This window comes from Papio anubis, chromosome X (genome assembly GCF_008728515.1).
Source record: "Papio anubis isolate 15944 chromosome X, Panubis1.0, whole genome shotgun sequence".
Lineage (NCBI taxonomy): Eukaryota > Metazoa > Chordata > Mammalia > Primates > Cercopithecidae > Papio > Papio anubis.
Genome location: NC_044996.1, coordinates 6247702 through 6272677, shown reverse-complemented (window position 1 = coordinate 6272677; position 24976 = coordinate 6247702). Strand labels below are relative to the sequence as shown.

The window sequence follows — 24976 nt, the reverse complement described above, 5'->3', positions numbered from 1 at the left end:
TTGAAATCCAAAACTTCACATGTGTCAAATCAGGAAAGTGAAAAAAGCAAGGGCATGTTCAGTTCGGTTGAAACTAAGGTTCATGGAAGGGAACAGTCGCAGATCGGACAGAAAGCTGCAGCCAAATCAGGTAGGGCCTTGAGTGCCAGCAAAGGAGCTTCAGCCTTGAGTTTGTATTTGAGTGCAGGGCAGGGAGATGCTAGAAAATTTGTTCAGGAAGCTCAAGCTAGCAGACAGCAGAATGAGGGTGGAGGCAGAAGCTAGCTCAAGGGCTGGGAGTCCAGCCAGGAGACTCTTTGTTAGTCTCAGTGAGAAGCCATGAGGGCCTGCATTTTGAGGCTTTGAGGGAGAAAGGGACAAATTCGAGAGATATTGGGGAGATACAATTAATAGGAGTAATTAACTACAATTAACTGTTAATTAAAGATGAAATAGAGCAGTGGTTTTCAAAAAGAGTTTTAGGAGCATTATCATTGTTCAAAATGGAATAATTTATGGAACTTCAATATATAAAGCTGATTAAAGCAGAGCAGCTCAGATGCAAGGAAAGGTGGGGAGTCTCTACCTTGCCAGTTTCAGTGCCCCTAGCCCAGATACTACTGCAGTTCCCTGTGTAATTGTGCCAAACTCAGTTTGGAAACTCTATTGACATCGAGAAATTCAGCTTTGATGACAGGGAAGACCATCCTGCCATTAACAGAAACAGAAAACTGGTTTGATTAGTGATTTGGTTTGCCAAAAATTTGAGGTGCTAATGGCCATGTTGGTGGAATTGTCCTAAGATGATCACTATAGGCTAGAGCTTTGGAGATTGGGTAAGATTGAGGTTTCCATTTGGGTGTTACCTACTTATTGTTGAATCTGTGCCAATAACACACAAGATTGACAGATCATATCAAGAAAGAAGAGATCTGCAGAGTGAACTTTGGGGAACACCAACCTTAGAGAGATACCAATTCAGAAGAGCAGAAGGAAGAGGAGGCACCGTGGGAAGTATGGTCAGAGAGAGAACAGTCAGGAGAGTCCTACAGTTGCTGGGGGCGGGAGGGCAGAGTCGGCCACTTGAACACAGCAGGTGGTCTTGTGATACTACACTGTCACATAATTACAAATCTTACCACCTCCTTTCTCCATCCTCTCTATAGCAATGACAGTTCAAAGCAAAGCCCTTGTAAGTATTTTACCCGTTTGATTTTGGACCTGGTAGAAATGAGGCTTCACCATCCCAAGATTTCAAAACAAAATAGAGACACACTCACATTTCACTTAGCTAGAAACCAATCAAGCGCCTCACATGAACAAAAGGGCTGATTCAACCTCAGTTTAGCCAGGGCAGGGATGATTAGAGTACAATTTCCTGGTATTTTGCTGGACTGTATCTGGTATTTTGCAGAGTGACCTGAGGACGTTACTTACCCTAGAGAAAGCTTCTGGGTTGGTTCCCTTATCAAAAATACCCACATCGGGGTCAAGGGATTTATTTAATATCTCTATCTCTCCCTCTCTTTGTCCATGCATCTCTTCCTTTCTCCCTCCCTCCTCCTCTCTCCTCTCTATATTCTTCCTTCCCTTCTCCCTCACATTTACCACTGGATTTAGACCTTTGCCATGGCTGTCTTAATGGGATGGTGGAGCTATGTAATCGCAGCACCCGATTATCTTGATGTTTGGTGTCATCATAGAATAAAAGCTGGTGATTCATGGTGTTCATAAAATATCCAGGGTCACCTATTTATCCTCGAGCTGTGTGCATTGGTTTCTTTTTCTTTTTCTTTTTTCTTTTTTCTTTTTTTTTTTACCTTCTTTCTTAACGTGCTTAACATTCAAAGCATTTATGACAAGATGTTTTAAAAAGCTGGACCTAATGGAAACTATTTGTACTCCTTTTTCCCAGGAGGGAGACACTCCAAAAAAGGCATCCTCTGCCACCGTCACTGTCACCAATACTGCTATTGCCACTGCTACTGTCACGGCTACTGCCATTGTCACCACCACTGTCACAGCTACTGCCACCGCCACGGCCACCACCACAACTACTACCACTACCATTTCCACCATCACCTCTACCATCACTACTGGCCTCATGGATAGCAGTCACCTGGAGATGACATCCTGGGCAGCTCTGCCCCTTCTATCCAGCAGCAGCACTAATGTCCGGAGACCCAAGCTCACTTTTGATGACTCGTATGTTGTTCCAGATTATCATGGACAGTTTGGAGTAGTGAATGGGGGATGGGGGTAGCATGGCTTTTCTAGTGCTATGTATGTGTCACCCCAAATAAGACCTCAGCATCAAATCCTATACCCTTAAAAGTACACCCCACCTGCTGCATACACACTCACCACTCTGTCCCCACCAAGAAATGTTTTTGTCCCATTTTAATTATGCAGCATTGTTACTGTTCCAAAGGCAGGTGCAAAGGCAGGTTTTTTTGTCCTTTCCTATCCATGTCCTCACATATAACCAACACACAGATTTATAGCCAGGTTTTGTTTGATCTGTTTGGACAACTGTAATGGTTGGGGTTGGAGGATGTGGTTATTTATCCTAATGGGCCATTATGTACTTCAGATTTCATTTACAGTATTATTTCAAGGTTGGTTATGATATGAATGACAGCATTAGTCTGCCTTTTTCAAGGCATTATATGGGAATAAATTTATAGCAGAAAAGGTTTGATGATTCAGTCTTTTAATGAAAAGATGAAGCATTGGTTTCTGAAAGAGCTTGTTTTGTTTATTTAGGGTTCACAATGCTGATTATTACATGCAAGAAGCTAAGAAGCTGAAGCACAAAGCTGATGCACTGGTAGGTTCCCTTTTTCTCATTGCTTTGTTCCCATTAAGGATTTATGTTTCAAAAGCAAACAAAGAAAGCACTTTTCCAAACAAATTTTCAGTAGCACAGCCCACACCTGCCTGTCAACACATTGCTGCCCTGACACGGGGAGATTTGAGCTGGTAAATTACTTAGCTCTGTAATTCCCAAAGTTCTCAGGGCTTGGTTATCATGTCATTTGTTTTCCCACCATTCTTCCCCTTGCCCCAACTTCAGAAGCTCAATGGCATATACCATAGTCATTATCTTTCAAGTGAATTTGAAATGACTTATGAAACTTCCCTGGAAATGATGCGCTTTTTGGGTCCAGTAAGCCAGAAGTCATGTGAGAATGTGAGAGTTGTTTAGAGCTGTCTAAATGGCCTCAAAAATTGGCTTTGGGAAAACTAGGCCTGAGGAAAAACTCAGCTCCTTGCTGCATTTGATGACATGTTTTCAGAGTGAGCCCCTCAATTAGGCTGGGGTCCCAAGCAGAGAAAAGAAATGCTGTCATCTGGATTTCTCAAGATATTTTACCCAGCTGCCTCCAAATGTTTTAGCCACCTAGATCAGTGATAAGCTCAACATTTTGAGTTGTTTGATTTGGTTGAGGCTCCTAACAGTGGGTCTCAACCACACATCACATGGGAAGCTTTAGAATAACTCTGATGCCTACCCCATATCCCAGACCAATGAAATAAGAATTTCTGGGACTGGGACCCAGGAATGAGTATTAAAGCTCCCCAGGAGATTCCCAAGTGCAGGTATTTGAGAACCACTGTCCTAGGGAAGGCCCTAAATTCAGGCTTCTCACTTTGACTAAACCCCATTGGGTTAAAAAATAGCATCCTCAAACATTGCATTGTGTCCCGCTAGGACTTAGTTGTATCAGTAGTGTTTTATATTGGGAATGCTGTGATGAAATACCATGACTAGTATGTGGCCAACATCAACTGTCCATGGTCCTTACATCTGCCTTTTCCCTACTTTCTGTCATTTCCCTGCTGTGGTACAAATTGCTTAGTGTCTGCAGGTAACCTTTCTGTGGTGTAAATTGTTCCTTAGAAACAATTTTCCCTGCTCCTGCAGACAAAAATGACAAGGCAGGCTGGGTGCTAACTCCATTGGAGATGCCAGGACAAACTGTACCTGTGACCATTGTATAGGTGATGAGAGATTTGAAAGGCACTGGATGGCAATGCTGCTGCCTCAAAGACCAAAGGTTTTCTCTAAATGTCCTCAACTCTATGGCACTACAGAGCACTCAAGTGCTCCTAGGGTTTGCCATCTGTCGAAATTGGGGTTAGGGAGCATATACATGTTCCTTTGACAAGCTGTTACATGAGCTGATGAAGACTGGGATGTACACAGGAGACCATGTAAATGAAATGTTTGAGGAACTGAGAAAAATCAGTGCTGCAGACATATACACATATAATTATGAACTAATAACACTCTACATTCCAAGGTTGTGTTTATATATATGTCTTTCAAGGGATCACATTTGGCGTAATCCATTTAGAATGTGCATTCCCAATTGGGGAGACACTGCCCCTATGGGGGCAAAAATTGGTTTTGGAGATGGGGTGAAAAAGTTTTAGTTATTGCAATGGGGTGTGACCCTCCAAGGGGCCACAGAGCATAAAGAGAGAATAAGTATATTTTTTGTATTAAAATTTCATTGGGGGTACGTGAAAAAATACAGTGATCCCTCTGTATCTATAGAGGATTGGTTCCAGGACCCCCTCGGACACCAAAATCCTCAGATGCTCAAGTCTCTGATATAAAATGGCAATTTGCATATAATCCGTTCACATCCTCTAATATACAGTAAATCATCTCTAGATTACTTATAGTATCTAATACAATGCAATGCTATGTTAAGAGTTGTTATAATGAGTTGTTAAGGGAATGATGACAAGAAAAAGTCTGTATATGTTCAGTGCAAATGGAGCCATTCATTTTTTTCGGAATATTTTTGATTTAAGATTGGTTAAATCCATGGATGCCGAACCCACAGATAAAGAGGGCTGATGGTATCTTAAAAATTTCTTGGTGGTGGGGGGGTGATATTGAAAAAAAAGGTTGAGGAACACTTAGAGGAATGATATTTTTGCTAGCTTTATGTGTATATTAGCCTGGGAAGCACCCTTATAGTTTAAGCCACTCATTTTATGGATGGGGAAACAGTCCCAGGGGTGGGGCATAACTTGGCTATTAATTGGCACTATGGTCATGTAATTTTCTGTCTGGACATCAGCTACTCCTAGGGAAGAAGGGCTTTAGGCTAGGTGATCTTCACAGATCTCTCCAGCTATTGGGTTATGAATGAAAAGTCACTTTCAGAAATCAGGATCTAAGAACAATTTCCAAATGGGAGAGCCAGTGGAGCCAGATGACCTAAGGAAATTATCTTGTAAGGCAAAAGAGAAAGGACCTGGTTTGCATATATGTATACAAGTTTTCACGAAATCAGCTTGAATTTTATTGAAACCGGTATTTCTCCACAGTAACTTACAGAAAGAAAACCACAGAATTCCTGCAGCTCATAAAAGCTGAAGAACATTTATTGTAAAAAGTCATTTACAATAAGAGATTCTGCAGGACTTGTAGCTAATCATTTTATGGTTGTACTTAATCCTTTACTAGAGACAGCTACTCTGCCATTTTGAAAATTGAAACTTTCACAGTTGCATAGAAAATATTTTGATAAAAGGTATACAAGAAAATTAAAATAGCTAAATCTGCATTATATTCCTTCTTTTACATAAAATACCATATTAGTGGAATTCTTACATCCTGCTATCAAAAATTGAAAATGTTAAATCCTGTTATAAAATACTCACTATAAAAGTGTCATATATAATATTCATTACACATAAAAAAGAAATCAGTATGTCTAAGTCAGTTTAATCATGACCATTATCAGGGCTAAAACCTTTGCAATAAAATTTTACTAAACTAAAATATTTAGTAGTACTATATTTTTTGGCTTTTTGACACACTATTTCAAACTATCATTTACAATGAAAGTGATGTGATTATTGTCAACAGTCATACTACAGCTTCCCATTTCTCATGACAATAGCATCAATTTGTTATTCTTCTCCTGAGAGTGAAGTTGATGTGCTCACAAAGAGTTCTAAAGCAAAAATGTATGTGTTCATTGTCCATGAGACTTATAAAAAGCAGCCCTTAGTTGCAAGTACTGTCTATAGGACACTACAATGACTGGATAGTTTAGTAAATTTCATGAATAGAAACTAGTTGAGGCAATGATTTGGATCAGGTCCAGCAAAAAGATAACAATAACAGCAACAACAATGCCAGAAACTACATATGACACCCTGCCTGCATTTTTCTCTTCTCAGCTAGCCTTGGTGTCATGACGATAGAACCTTAAGCCGGTAACTTCATTGTTAAGACCAATTCATACATTGTCTTCTGTATCAGGGTTTCTTAGCCTGGGCACTGCTGACATTTTGGGCCAGCTCATTCTCTATCGTGGGAGCTGTTTTGGGCATTGCAGAAGTTTATAAGCATTCCTGGTCCCTATTCACCAGATGCCCCCTCTCCCCAGGGGTGACAACTGAAAGTGTCTCCAGACATTGCCAAATGTTCCTTGTGGGAAGGGGGCAAAACTACCCCCGTTTCAAACCACTCTTTTATATGAAGGAGAAAACAGAGAGTATCATCTTGACGAGTCATCTTCCTGTTTCAGTTCGAGAAATTTGGCAAAGCTGTGAATTATGCTGATGCCGCCCTGTCCTTCACTGAATGTGGCAATGCCATGGAACGCGACCCTCTGGAAGCAAAGTCCCCGTACACCATGTACTCTGAGACTGTGGAGCTCCTCAGGTGAATGGCCTTTCTGCAATCATCTTCCTACACTCATTTCAGCTAGAATTAGAAGCTATGTTTTTAAAAATTTATCATTTCCACTTATTAATAATTTGTCCAAGCCATCCTCTTAGAAGTCATCATAATTAGTTCTTGCTATTTTATTAATATCATGGAAAATTTATAATTGATGGACACTGATTTTATAAATTATCTCCTCCAGAAGTTATAATGTGAGTGTTATAATTTTCAATATTCGTAACATTAAAATGGAAATGTAGTGGGTAGAAATAAGTATAATCATTTTACCATTTAGCATTGACTTGTCTTTTCAAAGGTGCAGTTTTATAATTCAAAAAAATGGTGCTCTCAGGATTTCTATTACAAACCATGTTTTCTAAGAATTTTTATCTTGGTTATTAAAAAGGGAGGGGCCCTGTTCCAACTTGGAGTTGGTGTTTAAGGCTGCAGGTGTGGAGTAGACTTTCTATGCGTCTGGAATTAGGGAAATAGATGAGGTGGTAGTAGGGGCTGGCAGTACAGATGAGAGGATGAGAATAGGAGAGGGGATATTAACTGCACACATTATTGGTTTCATTTATATTTTAAATGAAATTTTCTGGCTGTTGGTCTTGGTGGTGTAGAAATTCTGGGTTATCAAAAAATTCATAGAAGAAGAGGAAGAAGAGGTAGAAGAAGAAATAATCCATTCTGGTGTTATCCAGTGATTTGCAGATATTTGTACAATAATTTAATCCACCCCTGAATAGTGAATAAGCACCATCGTTCACTAGATGGACTAAATAATCACTTTTGATTGATTAAGTAAGCAGTTTTTTACCTGAAAAGTCCTTATGTCCAGTTCCATCTGGCTTGATTAATCAATCATGCCAGGACTGGTTTATACTATCTTGCTTGTATCTGCATTAACTGTTACAAATCTGAGGATATTTGTACCTAAATCTTCACACAAACATTGGACAGATTTAGTGTGCATATTTTCCCAGTGACACATTCCAAAAGATAAAAAGAACTTTTTTTTTTTTTTTAAATAAAAGCAACTCTGCTGACATAGAATCAGAAGTTTAGTTAGAGCCACAAAAGTAGGGTGATTATAAGGGCAGCTCTAGCCTTGCCTGCTGAGCCAATCAGCCTTCTTTCTCTTTGCACTGCTCTGAAATGTAGGCACTGAGAAAAGTGTCAAGTACTTCTCCTTGACTTACTTTATATACTGTGAAAGGCACCACCACCATTCTGTAGCTTTCAAGAAGAAATTGATTGCTCAGTGTCTAGTCAAAACTACCTGTGATTTTCAAAGATACACAAGATGAACATACTGGCAAAAATTATAAGGATTCAAAACTGAAGGGAAACATTAGTGAACAAACACAGGGACAATTCATGCTCTCTATTCATTCAAAAATGCAAATTTAAAAAGGCACTTTTTAAATTAACAAGAAAACGTAACAATGTTAATATCTAGCATTAAAAACTACAGCAAAAGAAGGCCTAGCAGTGAACGAGACCTGTTCTATGCAGCTGATGGGAATGGAAACTGATTATTGTAAATTGAGGGCAATTTGGCATTGTGTAGGAAAAGCCATACAAATGAGTATTCATATCTTTTGATCCAGTACTTTAACTGTGGAAATCTGAGTTTTCTCTCCTGAAGAAAACAATTGTAAAGACTAGAACAAGTAATCGGTATGATGTTCAATTTGACATTATATATAATAGCACACAATTGGAAGCACACCAAATAATAATAGAAAAGTAATTACATAGTAGACACTCAACAGAATACTTTGCAGCGATTGAAATACAACAATGACAGAGACTATGCAGCCACACAAAATATATTTATAATATGATGTTAAAATAAAATCAAGCTGCAGAATAACATGCACACTACAATTATGATCATGAAAAGTTTGTATATGCATCTGAACCAAACTGGAAAGGAAATGAAATCATAGCTGTAATAAGTGAGTGAGATTATGGGTGTTTTCCCTCTCTGCATATTCTTCTTTCTTATTTTCTTTTAAGAAAACACATGCTGTCTTAAAAATATGAAAGTAAAATACAAATTTCATTTTGTGGTAAAAGTGCGATGTGAATCATTAAGTAATTTTCTTTTAATTATTTGAAAAAAGTTATTTAGGGAAAAAGCATGATTTATGTTTTATTATATGCTATTTTACTTCCCGTAGAAGTTTATTTCAATGAAACCTGAAAGTCAGTGGAGAATTTACAAGCATTCACTTTAAAGTCAATGCTTTTAAACTTTGTTTTGAGGTAATTGTAGATGCACATGCAGTTGTAAGAACTAATACAGAGAGTTCCTGTGTACCCTTCACCTAGTCTGCCCCAATGGGAACATCTTGCTTAACTATATTACAGTATCACAGCCTGAATGTTGACATTGATACGCTCCAAAGACTTCATTCAGATTCAACTAGTTTTGTTTTGTTTTGTTTCCAACTTCACCATTTTTGCATGTACCCGTTTATGTCTTCTCTATTTTTTACTTTTTTTTATAGTTTCTGTAAATTACATGTGTGTATAATATTTTTTAATGAGAAAAATTTCAGTTGGGAATAAAATGAGTTAAAGCAACTAGGTCTTCTGGTCCATTTAAGCAATTGAAACTCCACTATCAAGTCACTTCAAATCTGGTTGCAATTAGAGGGTGAGTGTAATATGAACATAGTTTTTAGTACTGCAATATTATGTTGAAGAAATTTTTATTACTCTCTCCCCGACAGTATGCTGGCTACAGAGAGACAGCCCCATTTTCTTCATTCAAGTAATTATAGTTGCTCTGAGCTCTGGGAATCTGCAATAGAAATGTATTTGTGAAAACAAGTGGGGCATCACAATGACTTGACATTTCAGTGATCCAACTGTCAAAGAAAGCTAGATTTATTACATAATAAAAAATTCCTTTGCTTAATATTGCAACAAAAGAAGGGGCCCACATTAAATGTACAAGTGCCTTTCCTGGAAAATGTTCACTCAACACAACTAGAGCAATAACCAGGAGAGCAAGGCGGCTAGAATGCTGCGGAGGCCAAGTCTCAGGGGGTGAGCCTAGGCTCCCCAGTGTTCTGTGGGCGAAGGCTGCTGAAAGTGAGGAGTCAGGCATGCCAGCTCAGTGGCCCTGCAGGCTTTCCATAGCCTTCTTATAAATGAGAATTTTCAACTTCCTTCTGCCACACAGAACTCCATTACTTATTCTACCACAAATACCTGTGAAATTGCATTAAAGCTCAGACAATGATTTTATGCAATGAATCAATTTTCAAGAGTCTAAATGCCCTGAATGGAATGTACTTGACTAGAAGAAAAAAAAAGGGAACTACTCAACCTTTTATCACCCCAGTGCAGAACAGTAACAATTAAGGAGAATAGAAAGACAAAATATACAAGCATCATAAATTAAGGGTGCTTAGACCTTAAAATGCTGTGAAATCGACCTTCATTTAAAAACAAAAACAAAAAAACACTTTCAATAGGAATATATTCAAAACCTGAGCCATTAGAAAAGACCTTTTAACTGTGTGATTGAGGTCTCCCTATGCTCATGTCAGACATAGTTGTATGTTATTTACCTAATCTGTCATAAACTGAACTGAAACTGACATTCTTGTCCACCTCTCATTGAAAACCAATCATGTCGTTTAGCTACAGTGTGCCTAGAAACAGTATTTTACCAGCATTTAGACACACACATGCACACACACACACACACACACTCACAGTAATTCCAAAGCATTGTCCTAAGGCTCATGATTTCACTGCCTTCTTCAGAGTTGAACTCTGTATTTCACATGAGTCCTCTTATGACACTTTGATCTCGATTTTGTGTGTTTTCGGGGAAGCATGCTTTTGCCCACATGCACCAGTCAGTCCTCCTGCCCAGAGCAAATGTGGGAATAACTCATACAGGCAATCAGACTACCAATGATTTTGGGCATTTCTGAAGGGTAATACAGATTCCACTTTAGCTTTTTCTTTCTCTTCAAAGGTATGCAATGAGGCTGAAGAACTTTGCAAGTCCCTTGGCTTCGGATGGGGACAAAAAGCTAGCAGTACTATGGTGAGTCCCATGGAGGCCACAAGAAAATTGCTGAAACGTCATAGAAGGATTTGAAAACTCTAGATCAACTTAAGCTGCTTACCCCAGATCATTACTCTTGTTTTCCATTAAACTATTAAAGGATAACTAATGGATTTCTTCAGTCACTGACTAAACATTTACTCTCCTAATTTATACCCTTATCAAAATGGAATTTTAACGCTTGCCCCTTCCCTCTTTAGAATTTCTTTATTTACTTATGTTTCTCAATCTAACCATAGGAGAGTAACTGCAAATTGTGAATCAGCATTCTTCTTAACAGTTTATAAGTTTCACTAAGCACTGACATTAACAGAAGCCTTTCCTTATCACCACAGCTACCGATGTTTATCACTCCTCTATTTGAGAATGTTTAAGCTGAAGAAGGACCATGCTATGAAGTACTCCAGATCACTGATGGAATATTTTAAGGTAATCCTTATTTTGTATAATTTATAGGTACATGATGATAAAATCACTAATAAGACATGACATGCATGTTATTGAATGTCAAATGCTGCCAAAGGCTTAACCTCTCTCCTCCCTGCTGGCCATGGCCATCCTATCCCTCCTTAAGGGCTCAGCAAGGAGTTTATGTCTGATTTGATTCCAAGGAGAGAAGGCACAATAGTGCAATCCCCTGACTTTTTTCCAGACTCACAAATGACCCTTGACAACCTCCTGGTTGCAGTGAGGAGTATGTCACCTTTTTGCTGCTCTGTGAGGTGGGCACAACTTGTGGCTATAGGTATGGCCAGTCTTTTGTTAAATGATAGGTCAGCCCAGGAATCTCTCAGAAGTGAGAGAAGTCACTGTGGCCACCCTGGCTCTATGTGCACATCCACACCCCTGGAAAGCCTTTGGCCATGGGGAGTCTTGGAGTGCAGTAGCTGTAATTAAAAACAACTGATTGCTTTGGCTATCAAAACAAACAAACAAGGCCATATTGTTGGGAACTGGGGCTTTTAACTTGCAAGCACAAAAAAGGCAATCTCAAAATGCAAAGCCAAAATTTGAGAATGAGCCCAGGTAAAAATTGCAAACAGCAGCTTCATACTAGGCCTGATCACTGTACCCTCCAACACCAGTCATGATTTAGAGTTGGGGAGACTCAATGCTCCTTCTGTTGGGCAGGTCTAAAAAGAAAAGGACATGATTTTTTTCTTTTTTTATCAAGTGCCTGAGACTTCTTGGCTAAATCATACCAAAGTAGTTGTTTGAAATGAGCAAAATTATGGCCTTACATGAAACATACAGTGAGTGGAAGTGCACAGCTTTATGAAGACGCTGTGGCACAGTTGGGAAAAGGAGCAAGTTCCCCAGCTATTATGTGGTGTGGCCATAATGCCATAAGGCTAGTATTCATGTGGGTAAAAGGGAGTCACGTACAACAGGCCCTCTTCTCTTCATATGTCTACACTCTTAACTTCTGCTTTAGAAAGTTCTTTCTTGAACTTCAGTGGGCATCAGAATCCCCCAGAGGACTTTTGAAACAAGAGTGTTCTGCCCCAGTCCCTAGGTGTCTGATTCTGTAGGTCTGAGGCATGGCCCAAGAATTTGTATTGCTAATCAGTTCCCTGGTGATGCTGCTGCTGCTGTTCTTGTGATCACACTTTGAGACCCACTGATGTAATATTTGCCCTCTTTGGCCTGCCCTATGTAGTTTACAGGGTATTGCAAAACTCCAAACAAATATTAAATAATTCATTCATCTAGGAGTGTGTTGAGCTTTCTTGAGATTAAAAACTGGAGTCTGCGGAATGCACCTTAGGTGTGGGTCTACAAAGTTCCAGAGAAGTGTTCCATTCTCACTGGACTCCTGAAAATGCTGACTCTTTCCCTGACCCTCCTTTTGTAAAGGGGGCTGGGCTGGCAGCAAAGAGGCAGAAGATGAGCATCACTGGGGTTGTAACTTCCGAGAGCAGGTCTGAGTCAGGCACAGTGCCTCAAGAGTTGTGGCCATCTGTGCTGCTTGACCTTCCACCTGGCTAGGCCATTACAATGAGCCTGATACTTGTCCTGTAGTGGTAATGCTGAATGTCAGTTTTCCCTCTGATCCACAAGTGTGTGGTCTTGAAAATACAAGGAAGCCCATCCTTTAAACCAGCCCAGTTCCATCAGAGGAACAAAGGCATGTTTAGTATTCGATTGCAATGCAGCCCTGGACCAGTCACTTTGTTAAATAGGGAAGCTCTTTAGCCATGAGAGTTTCCATGTAAATATAGCAAATCAAGGTGATTCCTGAAAACAAACAAACAAACAAATGAAAATACTGCTTGGCTTTGACACATTCGTGGATTATTAGAAATGACAGCTCACTCTGCATCCCAGGGAAAAAGTTTCCAACTGGAGCTAAAGGTGAAAAGCTTACTTGTACTCTGAAGAGCTTGTTTTGCAGAATAAATTTCAGATGAGGATAATTAAACCACTTCTTGGAGAACCGAGTCTGATTTCACTGGGCCTTTTAGTGTATAAGATCTTTCATCAAGTGACTTTCATGGTCCTGATTGGAGCCCACTAATTATCCTAACCAGCTATTTTCATCGAGTGTGCGTCGTGGTGTGCTGACGTGCACATACATCCCAGCTCTGCATCCCGAAATGCTGCAATCAATATTAATGTACTCTAAATCACACTTCCATCTGTTTCTGAATTAATAAAACACAAAATAGATGTCCTTATTTCCCTTTCTCTCTCTCTCTCTTTTAGCAAAATGCTTCAAAAGTCGCACAGATCCCATCTCCATGGGTTGGCAATGGAAAGTAAGTATTTTGTGAAAATTGCTTTTTCATGAAGATGAGTGATTCAACAGACCCCAAATATTTTGCAGTGACAAGTCAGGAGTGAAGGTCAATTCTAGAACTACAGTCATTTTTGTACATACAAAATTCTAGCCAGGCTTTGGCTAATGGCAAGACAGAAAAGTTTAAAAAGATGTGGTTCAGAGTTATTTAACTATTTGATCTTTAAGCCAAATTATAGCCATAAAAGTATCTGCTAATAAGATGGCAAGCACTATGCCATTTTAGGGAGGCAGGATAAAGTTAACTCCACTGTGCTGATTTTTCAATGATTCATTCAATAATGAAAGACCAATGAAATATTCATTGATATATGGTAAGTGCTGTTTAATAAAACCAAAGGCATAATAGTGCTGAAAATGTGAAGCCACTTGGTCAGCCAATTATCCAAGCCTTCATGATAATCTTTATATTAATACTAAAATGCCCTAATCGAAGATAGAAAAGCATCCACTATAATGCTGATCAGAGACTCAGGGAACTCACCTGTGCCTGAGGCCTTATTTAGAGTTCTATCTGCTTGGGACAGCTCAGTCTTAGCAGCAGTGGAGTAGGGGCCCAAAAACTGTTGACCTGGTGCTGAAGCTGCCCTTGGCTTACAAGGTAAGCTAAGAGGGCCCCTTCCTCTCTCTGGGCTTGTTCTTTATCGCTAAAATGAAGGGGTTGGACCCAATGTCCTCGAAGGCCCACTGAAGAGATGTCTCTTATAGAGAGTGAGTTTGAATCCCAGTTCTGTGTCAGACGTGAAGTTAGCTAAACTTGCCTGAGCATCAGTTTCTCCTCTGATTCCCAAACACCCCTCACCAGCCCAAGCCCACACCCCTCAGTGATGGGAAGAGAAACTAGATGACTGTGGACATAGACCATTTTATAACTCCAAGCTGCTTTTTCAGTTTTTCATCATTTCAAAATTCCTGCATCTCTGATCAAAATAATTTCTTCAAGAATAAAACAGTCTCTACTGCCACTTTATAAATATCTAGAAAACACACTCCAAAAGCAATGTGACAATGAACTCTACTTTGAAATCATAAAAACTTTCAGTGCGAGGGAACAGATCCATTGAAAACTACACATTAACTCAATTACTGCATTGAAAGGAAGCACTGTTTAAAATGTTGAATTGGGTCTTACTCTTATATTGACGAACAAAAGGGAAAGAGTGCTTGTCTCTTAAGAGAAAAAATAAGTTCAGAAAATAAAAATAACCAGAGAAAGGCCCAGAGAAAACTGTTTTCTCTGAGCACAGAGTAAAGTAAGGGCAAGGGCAGGTAAGCAGCTATTAAAGGGTCAGTGGGAAAAAAATGCATTTTTTTTTGTTTGTTTTTATTGTTGTTGTTGTTCTTGTTGTTTTAATTCTGAAATGAAAGAACTCAAACACAACCTAAGCTTGTGAAGTTGCACGAAAAGCCTCCTGAAATGATTTTTAAGCAGATTTTGCATGAAGAAAGCATATGCCCTTTGGTAGGTCACAGAGCTTTTGAGTGAGGCAACTCAAAACAGTCACTCAGGGGTTATGTCTCATTCATTCAGCAAATGCTTTGCATGCATCTGCAGCACGATGGGCTGGGGATAGAAAGCTGAATTTGATATGGTCCCTGCACTCCAGAAGCACACAGTCCAGTGGAAGGAGGTGACAGGTATGAACAAGGTGCTATGGAAGCCTAGGAGAAGGAGCTTAGGGCTCCCTGCATAACCAGGAAGGGCTTCTTGTCTGCAAGCAAGATTATGGCTTGTTTCCCTGTGAATGAGGGTGGTGTCCCCCATGGAGGACTCTCACAGCACCTTCCAGGAGCAGCACCCTCTGACTTCAAACCCTCCTAGGCTGGCTAGCAATTGGGGAAGTCAGTTGCCCAGAAGTGGTTAAGGGCTCCGCAGGAAATTATATGGAGAGATGAGCAGAGGGTTGAGAACAGACATTCAGGAACTGCTTCCATGGAAGCTGGGGAAAAGAAGTGCAAAGAAGCAATTGGAAGAAGAAGCAGAAAAATCTGCTGAGTTTACAGCAGGGGCCAGGAAACTTTTTATTTAAAGCATCAGACACTATATATTTTGGGCTTTGTGTCAAGAGGTGAAACCAAGGCTACTATGAAGAAAAATATGAGAGAACACAAATTTTCACAAAATTGTTACTGATAAGATTCAAAATATAATACCAATTATGTATAATTTTTGAAATACAAGTCTATTGGTAAGAAGAACGAAGAATATAAAATTTTTTCATAACATTTTGCTTAATTGGTGTTCAAAGTTAGTGTCCCCTCTCAACAAATTGATTGCAAATGTTCATCTTTTGCAAACTATTCAGATCTCACAGGCTGTACAGAAACACAAGATGGGCCAGATTTGCTGACTCTTGATACAGGGTTCTGGAATCCACATTGTGCAGAGTCTAAAAAGGCTAAGCAACAATTTCGAATGTCACAGAGAGATATTAAAAAGAAAGAAGCTGGGCAAACATGGATGGCAGTACTTTGAAGTGACCTGGTGGAATGGAAAGAGAATGGAAAGAATGGGCTTTGGAGGAAAATGGACCTGCTATTAGATCCTGGCTTTTCAGCTCTTTAGGCTCTGTGGCCCTCAGGACGGAGCTGAACTTCTCTGAGGCCAGAAACAGTGGCAGCAGAACTTTCCCTGCAGAGTTATGATGAGGCTTAGACAGAATATTGGTGAAGCCCTGAACTATGCTTGGCACACAGAGACTGTGCAACAAATGATGGCTGCTGCAGCTACTGTTGCCATGATTATTGTTGTAATTGTTACCTATTTAAGTTAGAAGGGATAATGATCCCGCCTCTAGAATTCCCACAGCACTCGGTTAGCACCACAGTTTTGGCACTTACCCTAGATTTCCAGAAAGGAATGTATTTTGCTCCTCTATTAGACTCTTTGCTCTTTTGCAATAAGTAGCCATCCACCCTATCATTCCCCAAGTATGTATTGAGTTCCTACCTTGTGTGAGACACTCTGCCAAGCCTTTTGTAGATATACTCCCTATCCTCATGCTATATATGATTTTCTCCTTCTACCTTCCAGAGCACTTTATATGTAGTAGATACTAAATAAAGAATAGAAGCAAGTCATTCATTTATTCAACTGGTGTTCATTGAGAACATATATGCCAGATACTGTTCTAGATACTGAAGTATGGCACAGAGTGAAATACACAAAACAAAACAAAACAAAACAAAACTGCCCTCATCAAGGTCACATTCTGTTAAAGGAAAAAGATAACAACAAACATGTGGCATACTAGGTGATGGGAAGTGTCATGGAGAAAACTGAAACAAGGAAGGCAGGCAAAAAGGGCTGCTGAGGATAGGGGAGGGAGCAGTGGTACCATGCTGAATCTTGAGTAGGGATGTTAGAGAAGGATGATGGTAGAGCAAGCCATAACAATACTGGAGGAATTTCTTCCAAGCAGAGGGATGGCAGCTGCCTCTGAAGCAGGAGGGAGCATGCCTGACAAGTTCAAGGAACAGCAGGGCTGGGTATGGCTTATAGGTGAGAGGATGGTGGGTTGGACCAGGGTGGTAGTGGCAGAAGTGGTGGGAAGCATGTGCTTCTGTGCACATGCTCATTTGCATGTGTCATGGAAATATGGAGAAAAGGGTGAGATCTGCAAGTAGATAGACACAAAGAACAGTGATGATTCTACGCAGTGATGAAAGCTAAGTCAGAGTTGGAGAGCATACTGAAGTGAGTGGGCCCTGCATCAGCCCTCTTGTAGCCACAGCCACAACTTCTTAGGCAGCTTTTCATTTAATGAGCACAATGTAGTGTGCAGACATGCTCATCAGAATATGTCAGACCTTAGAGCCCAGTGTGAGAACAGTAACAATTGAAAACAGACACTTATCCTAGCTCTTCTTGCCTCCACCACTGAGTATTTAAAATAAATAAATTAGAGAATAGTAGGGGGAAAAGTCCCCAATAACCTTTCAGTGTGATAAAGTAAAAAGGGCTTTTCAAGATGTATGTGATAAAGAGAGATGATTTGGTTTCTCTTGTGACTCTTGGACATGATTGGAGATCATTGCCTTTTCTTGCAGTCAAGAAAAGTAAGGCCGAGCAAGGAGAAGGGATATGCTCAGGGGCACACAGCAATTTTATGGCAGGGCCAGGGCTAGACTCCAGATCTCCTTGGATTCCAGTACCTCTTTCCCTGAACCATGTGGTCTCTTTCCCTTTTTTTTTTTTTTTTTTTTTTTGGAGATAGAGTGTCACTCTGTCACCCAGGCTGGAGTGCAGTGTCTCGGCTGCAACCTCTGCCTCCTCAGATCAAGCGATTCCTCTGCTTCAGCCTCCCAAGTAGCTGGGACTACAGGCGTGTGCCACCAAACCCAGCTAATTTTTGTATTTTTAGTAGAGACAGGGTTTCACCATGTTGGCTAGGCTGGTTTTCGAACTCCTGACCTCAGGTGATCCGCCCCACTTGGCCTCCCAAAGTACTGGGATTATAGGCATGAACCACTGTGCCTGGCTTTGTTTTTTTTTTTTTTTTTTTTTTGTTTTTGTTTTTGTTTTTTTTTTTTTTGACACAGCCTTGCTCTGACTCCCAGGCTGGATCACAGTTGTGCGATCTTGGCTCACTGTAGCCTCAATCTCCTGAGCTCAAGCGATCCTCTTGCTTCAGCCTCCCGAGTAGCTGCAACTAGAGGCACACGCCACATGTCTTTCTAACTTCCTTCAACATTTGTGGCACATGACAGCTTTGTCATTTTCTTTAAGAATTACAAATGAGAAAGTATTTCTTTCTTGCCATGAATTGACATTTAAGAGTTAATGACTACCACTGGGGAAAAATACTAGGAAATAGCTTTTGCAACCTACCACAACAAAGAAACCCAGCTTTCACTGCCTTTTTGTCATTTCACTGTCTTCTGTGCCTAGACCCCTTAGCTTGGACATCTCCTCATCCCACTTCTACCTTAAGAATAAATCTTTCTGTCAAGAAGTAATGAAGTAGCTCAGAAATTATAAACATAGCAGGAACACTCTTGAACCCACTCACACCAGACAAGCACAGAGCAAGTGTGAGGACGAATTTGCTCCCTCAGACCAGACCAGAACATGCCAGAAAATAGACTCTGTTTGCAGAAATGGTCCAACTCTCTCCTATAGCTGTAGGCACAGCCTGTGAGTCTCAAGAGCATTGCAGTTGTAATTGTTCCCAGATCTAGTCAGCAGCATTTCAGCATTTTGGTACGCTGCGATTGCTGTTTCCCCAAATCATCTGTATGTGCTGCCCATCAGGGTGCACACCTGTTCTGGGAGCCACCCTGGAAAACTAGAGTTGCCAACAATAGCAACTGGTAAGGGGGTGGGGGTGGGGCAGGAGACAGAGTTACTTGATTGTGTGATAAGGTGTGTTCAGAGGAATAAGGAAGAGATTCTTTCAAACATGCAGATTCATGGAGTCCTGAAGACATCTTCCGTCCATTTCTTTTACTCACTCATTATGTTCTGTCCTGATAAATTGATGCGTTTGCCTGGGCAGATGTTCAAAGTGTGACTGGAGGGGGATAGAGAAGCAGAGGGGCACACAGACCTTGCTCCTGCACACAGGAAGCCACCCATGCTTTAGTGACTGTTCCTGGGCAAGCCTTCAGGTTCCTTAGGTAGCCAGATCTAACCCTGGGCCCTGGAGGAAAAACGACCCCTATGCTGTATGCAGCCAGCAGGTGACTCCTTGTTGCAAGTATTAAAGAATGTAATGAAAATGTGTGTCTAAACACTAGTACTCTCTGAAGTGGAAACTCTGAAGACTTCTTTTTATAAATCAGCATGCAGGTAAATAGTCAGCAATTAACAGCCCATCTCTGTAGCATGTCTTAAAGAATCCTAAAGAGAGAGAATACTACTTTTCCCAGCTTCCCAAATACTGCTCCTTGAGGGGCTGTAAGAATTGCACTTTGCTTATTGTGGTACCTGTATTTGGAGCAAACTGACATTGTGGTTTCCACGAAACACATTGATGATAGACCAATATTGGACATCAAGTGTTTTCTAACTGCTGATAGCCATTCCCGCAGCAGGTAGAGAAATCATCATAGCTCTGAGCTGGCTGTTTCTCTGAAACATCACAACACTTGTTATATGTATTCAAAGGAAGAGCTATATTTATGGGTAGAATTAATGCTGGAGAAATATCCACTCAGTCCTCTCTGGTATTTGAAGACAAAAGCAGTGGTGTGCATGGAGTCCTCGGTGGTTGTCAAAGGCAGTGGAGACTTTGGTGTTTAATGTTAGAAAGGAAGAAGAGTGGGCCTCATTCTATAGCCTGGCACTGTAGCTCTGGGTGGCTTGGTCAGATGAGGCAGGTATGGGGTGGTAATAATCTCTGTATCCACTAGAGCCTCTGGAAAAAGCTATTGTGTTGACAAAAGCTATTGCATTGACAAAAGCTATAGATGTACTGTGAGAAGAGTCAGTGGGATGTAAGAACAAGCTCCACTCTGATGGGGCTTCACATATGTACACTATGCTAAACTTCACTCCGGCAAATGACATTCTGATGAGATCCCAGCGCGATGGGGGAGGCCTAGAACCCCACTGTCACTTTTTTTTTTTTTTTTTTGAGACAGAGTCTCGCGCTGTGTCACCCAGGCTGGAGTGCAGTGGCGCGATCTCGGCTCACTGCAAGCTCCGCCTCTCAGGTTCACGCCATTCTCCTGCCTCAGCCTCCGAGTAGCTGGGACTACAGGCGCCCGCCACCACGCCCGGCTAGTTTTTTGTATTTTTAGTAGAGACGGGGTTTCACCATGTTAGCCAGGATGGTCTCGATCTCCTGACCTCGTGATCCACCCGCCTCGGCCTCCCAAAGTGCTGGGATTACAGGCTTGAGCCACCGCGCCCGGCACTGTCACTTTTTCCTACCAGCCTAACAAGGCCTGTCTCTTTCCATTCCCCAGGAACACTCCATCCCCAGTGTCTCTCAACAACGTCTCCCCCATCAACGCAATGGGGAACTGTAACAACGGCCCAGTCACCATTCCCCAGCGCATTCACCACATGGCTGCCAGCCACGTCAACATCACTAGCAATGTGTTACGGGGCTATGAACACTGGGATATGGCCGACAAACTGACAAGAGAAAACAAAGGTATGCTCATCTGTTCTACCCATATAGCTCACAGACCACGATGGAGTTAACTTCACTTTAAAGGACTTGAGTTGCACTTGGTGGCCTTATATCTTTCTGTATCTCTGATTTCCAGGACTTAGATAAGGGAAGACAGAGTTTGCTCAGGGCTGACACAGTGACCTGTTATTCCTGAAAGAGTGAAAAAGCCCTGGAATTTTGTCCTCCTTTAAATCTTAAACTAATTTGAACTGTGATGTGTTTTGAATTTCACTCACTGACAAGGATCAACACAGAGAAACAGAGGCAAAGACAAAAATAATGATTTACAAATTAATTATGATCCTGTTGGCTCCTGTTATTATTATTATTATTATTATTATTATTACTATTATTATTTTGAGAGGTGAGGTTGAACTAAGGCCTTCAACCTTCATTATAATTACTAGCTCCAGTTGAGTACACGATAACACAGCTTGCATTTGGAAGCAAGGGCCAAAGTTCAGCTAGTACTTTTCACACACTGATGACTGGGATGAAGAATCAGGGTGCTGTTCATGATGACACTTGAACTTTGTTACAAAACAAATGCAAAGAGGACCCTGCTTTACCAGAGTGAATCCGCGGTCTTTGGTGACTCATGCTGACATCTGTGACCTTAGCTGTCATTGAGGATCACAACAAAGCCTCACTATCCTAATGAAGGTGGGAAGTAAAATCAAACTGCACATTTGTCCCAGCTGTTCATTTGACTTGGCTGATTCTGGCCCCGCAATCACAGACTGCTCCGCACCAGTCAAGGTGGGGACAAATGTGGGCTACCCATTACTATTGTATCGCTGAGCATGGGGAAACTATCTCATTGGAATAGGAAGGATGCAGATTTTGCAACCCAATCATTTAAGTTTGAATCCTACCTGGGTCATGCATTACCTGGGCAACCTAGGCAAGTTAGTTAAATCTGTGAGCTACTTCCTAGCTTCCATCTCTATAATGGACATAACAGTGATGATGATGGTGAAACTTTCCAGAGGGATGATAGAGATGGGTTGAATTAAATAATAGGTGTAAAGCACCTAGTATAAAATTCTGAGTCCAAGGTAGAAATTCTACAAAGATTTATTATCTTTCCTTACTACGTAATATTATGTATCTATATAACTCAAAGATTTTGTGGCTCACAAAGCACATTCCATAGTTTGAGACCTCACCCCTCAATGCATCTATAAGCTTACACTGACTCCTGGGAGTATCTGCATGTATTGGTTCCACAGGTTTGTGCAGCAATTTCTATATGCCAGGAACTGCACTATTGCTTTATCATTTGTTGTCTCATTTGTCCTTATTTCATACATGAGGAAACTGAAGCTCTATGAGATTAAGAAACTCACCCATGTTATCACAGCTCTTGCTCGTTAGAAGCAGGAATCTAGAAGTATCTGATTCCAGATTCTCATCTCTTAATAGGCTACACTGCACATCTAGAGAACAAAATTAATGACAGGTCCTCAGAGACCTTTGGTGAAATCCCAAACCAGTTATCTGAGCAATGGATAATTATTAAATTGTCTACTTTTCTACACCTCTGGAAATTCAGAGACAACTGGCCTATACAACCAGAGTCATCCAGGGGTTCTAGAATTACAAGTGAAGATGGACACAACTTAAGATTTGTCTAGCATGTCTGCCTCCACTATTTCTCTCTTATTTTGTATCAGTAACTGGAGGGCAGTTCAATATTTATGGATTTCCTTTATCATTGCATCCATTTTCAAAATCTGGTTATTTCCCTCTAAATTAACTTCAGAACTTTCCAGGAGCAATGTGGTGGCTGTGCTGAGGTTAGGGTGAACTGGTGTTAATCTTGTCATTAGCACAGTGTGTCAAAGAGTTTCTAAATTCTCTGTGTCATTTTGAATGAAAACAACCCCGTCATTCTTGCATTTGGTTATGAGAGAGCAGAGAGAAAATATGTCCTGTTAATGTTGTCATTGGGGTTTTCAGTGGACGGGGGAGAGGACTAGTGTGAAATCTTCTGCTCAAAGCCTTGAGTTTCATACCTTGTCATTTCTGATCTACTTAGCTCTGGGAATTCTATTCACATCTACCTTGTCTGTATAGAAGTGAGATAACTGCGGAGCTTCCCTTTTGGTTGCAGCTCTGCATCGCACTGGAGACAACCATGTATTTGCACGTGTTTTACCCAGTGGAGATGGGTGAAGTTGGTTCTCCCAGTGAAAGGTCTCCACTCCTGCCTCATACTGCCCACCATGCAGCTGCAGATTACTTATTGTAGAAGGTTCTGGTGCTGAAATGAGCCAATGGCACTTATGCTGCCCCCTGGCCTTTGGTCTAGAAGCTTACCTGCCCAGCTGCTTATACTGTTCATTTGGAGCAGTTATTAAAATGGTGTCTAATTAAGAAAGCCAGAGAGCTTTGTACAGAATACCGAGGGAACATCCTGGCTCATATGAGGCTCACATTCATTCAACAATGACTAGGTCCTTAAATATTTTCCTTAATACTGTATTACATAGGAAAATATTTTAGATGCCAGAAATAATTTACTCTTTTATCAGAAGAAATTATTTTTATTGCATAGTACAGGTTAAAAAGTATCATATAATCAAATGAGGTTGACACCTAGAGAAGGATCCTATATGTTATATATAACATAAAGAATAAATGCATTGTTTGATGAAATTCCATCTCCTGAGTAATCAAGCACATGTAACCCATGCATGGAAATCACTTTCCAAGAAGGCAGGAGAGCATCCCATGTTAGGGCAGTCTCCAGTCCCATCCCCACACCCCACCCCCTGACACAGATTCCTTGCTGCCAGCCAGCACATAGATGAGGCTGCTTCCTTTGCCAGAGAGCTCTCTCATAACCAAGTGCCAGGCAAATGAATTCATACATGAAAAGGGAACACCTAGCAAGTTTTTAGAGATCATATAGTTTTTCCCACATAGTACTTCTATCCCGTAAGGCAGACATTCCAAAACTCCAGTCACGCTAGTTAGTAGTGTAGCCTCAGGGCTGCCCCCTTCCCTAAGAGAACCAAGGGAAAATCAGCTGGGCATTCTTACCACTCATGTCCTAGGTCAGGGGCAGGAAAAGTTGTTAAGTGACAAGATACTTGCAGGCCATTTTCCATCCCCAATGAAATTGGTAAGAAGACTTACAAAATCAAATTCCCCCTTGATGTTTATTTATCTGTGGAGGCTGATGGCTACTATTAATGCCCAGATTCATGGGCCTTGTCTAGACCATGCCAAGAAAACTCAGTAAACTCGGTTCATTTAGACAAAAGGAAAAGAGGATATTTTCAATTCAGTAACACATTGAATGACAAACAGCTTGACATTAGATAGACCATGGCTCCCTACAATTTTGTGTAGAAATACCCTTTTCTAAATATAAATGTATAATCAATGAAAACATAAATTTATTACGTGCTGCAGAGTTTTTGGAGCTCACTAAAGATTAAAATAATGGGGCTTGATAAACTTGTGGAGTTTTGGTCTCCTAGTAGGCACTCTATAAATGTTTGTCGAATGAATGAAGGGACAAATGAATCACATTTCCATTGTCCATGTGGTTGTGGTGTTGTGTGAAAGCAGCTTCTCAATGTGGTGCATATTTTCATGATATCCTATGAAGGCCTAACTGAGGACTGCTCTGCCTTTCAGAATTCTTTGGTGATCTGGACACCCTGATGGGGCCTCTGACCCAGCACAGCAGCATGACCAATCTTGTCCGCTACGTTCGCCAAGGACTGTGTTGGCTGCGCATTGATGCCCACTTGTTGTAGTGGGTGTTCTCCTATCTCTAGCATCACGACCCATCACTCTACCTCTACCAGCGCACTGATGGTCACTGGTGGAACTCCACTCATTGGGGAAAGTTCTCTTTGGTTATGTTTGTTTTTATGCTTCTTTTGTTATCTGTGAAAAACAGAAGTCATTGTAAGTTGACACTACAACTTAAGGGCAGTGTATGTTTTATTAGTCATTTTTTTTTAGCATTTGATATGCAATCCTCAGATTCCACCATCTTTTTGTGCTTCATGGAATGACAGTCCCTACAATATTGTTTTAAGCCCACACTACCCAAAACAAAGAATGGGAAGCACTTGTGATAAAGACAGGCTCCTGAGAAATGCAACAAGTGGTCTTACATATACATGAGAACTTAGACACAAGGGACCATCCCCCAAACTATACTCTTATACCCAGAAAAAAACATATTTCAGAATCTATCATTAAACTTTTGTGTATCCCACAGATTCAATCTTCAGGTGAGAATTTTCATT

The 24976-nt window shown here is 40.7% G+C and overlaps 1 protein-coding gene across 6 annotated transcripts in view; it reads left to right on the top strand.

The window, feature by feature from the left end:
- Nucleotides 1-24646, top strand: part of AFF2 (AF4/FMR2 family member 2) — a 494138-nt gene extending 469492 nt beyond the window's left edge. For all 6 annotated transcript variants that reach the window (XM_031660490.1, XM_017953742.3, XM_017953743.3 and 3 more), the window contains 8 exons: nt 1895-2184; nt 2746-2809; nt 6540-6676; nt 10686-10757; nt 11114-11207; nt 13485-13537; nt 20491-20681; nt 24354-24646. In XM_031660490.1, coding sequence (XP_031516350.1) covers nt 1895-2184; nt 2746-2809; nt 6540-6676; nt 10686-10757; nt 11114-11207; nt 13485-13537; nt 20491-20681; nt 24354-24475 — 1023 coding nt within the window. In that variant the 3' untranslated portion in view covers nt 24476-24646. The remainder of the gene's footprint in view (nt 1-1894; nt 2185-2745; nt 2810-6539; nt 6677-10685; nt 10758-11113; nt 11208-13484; nt 13538-20490; nt 20682-24353) is intronic.
- The last annotated feature ends 330 nt before the right edge of the window (nt 24647-24976 follow it).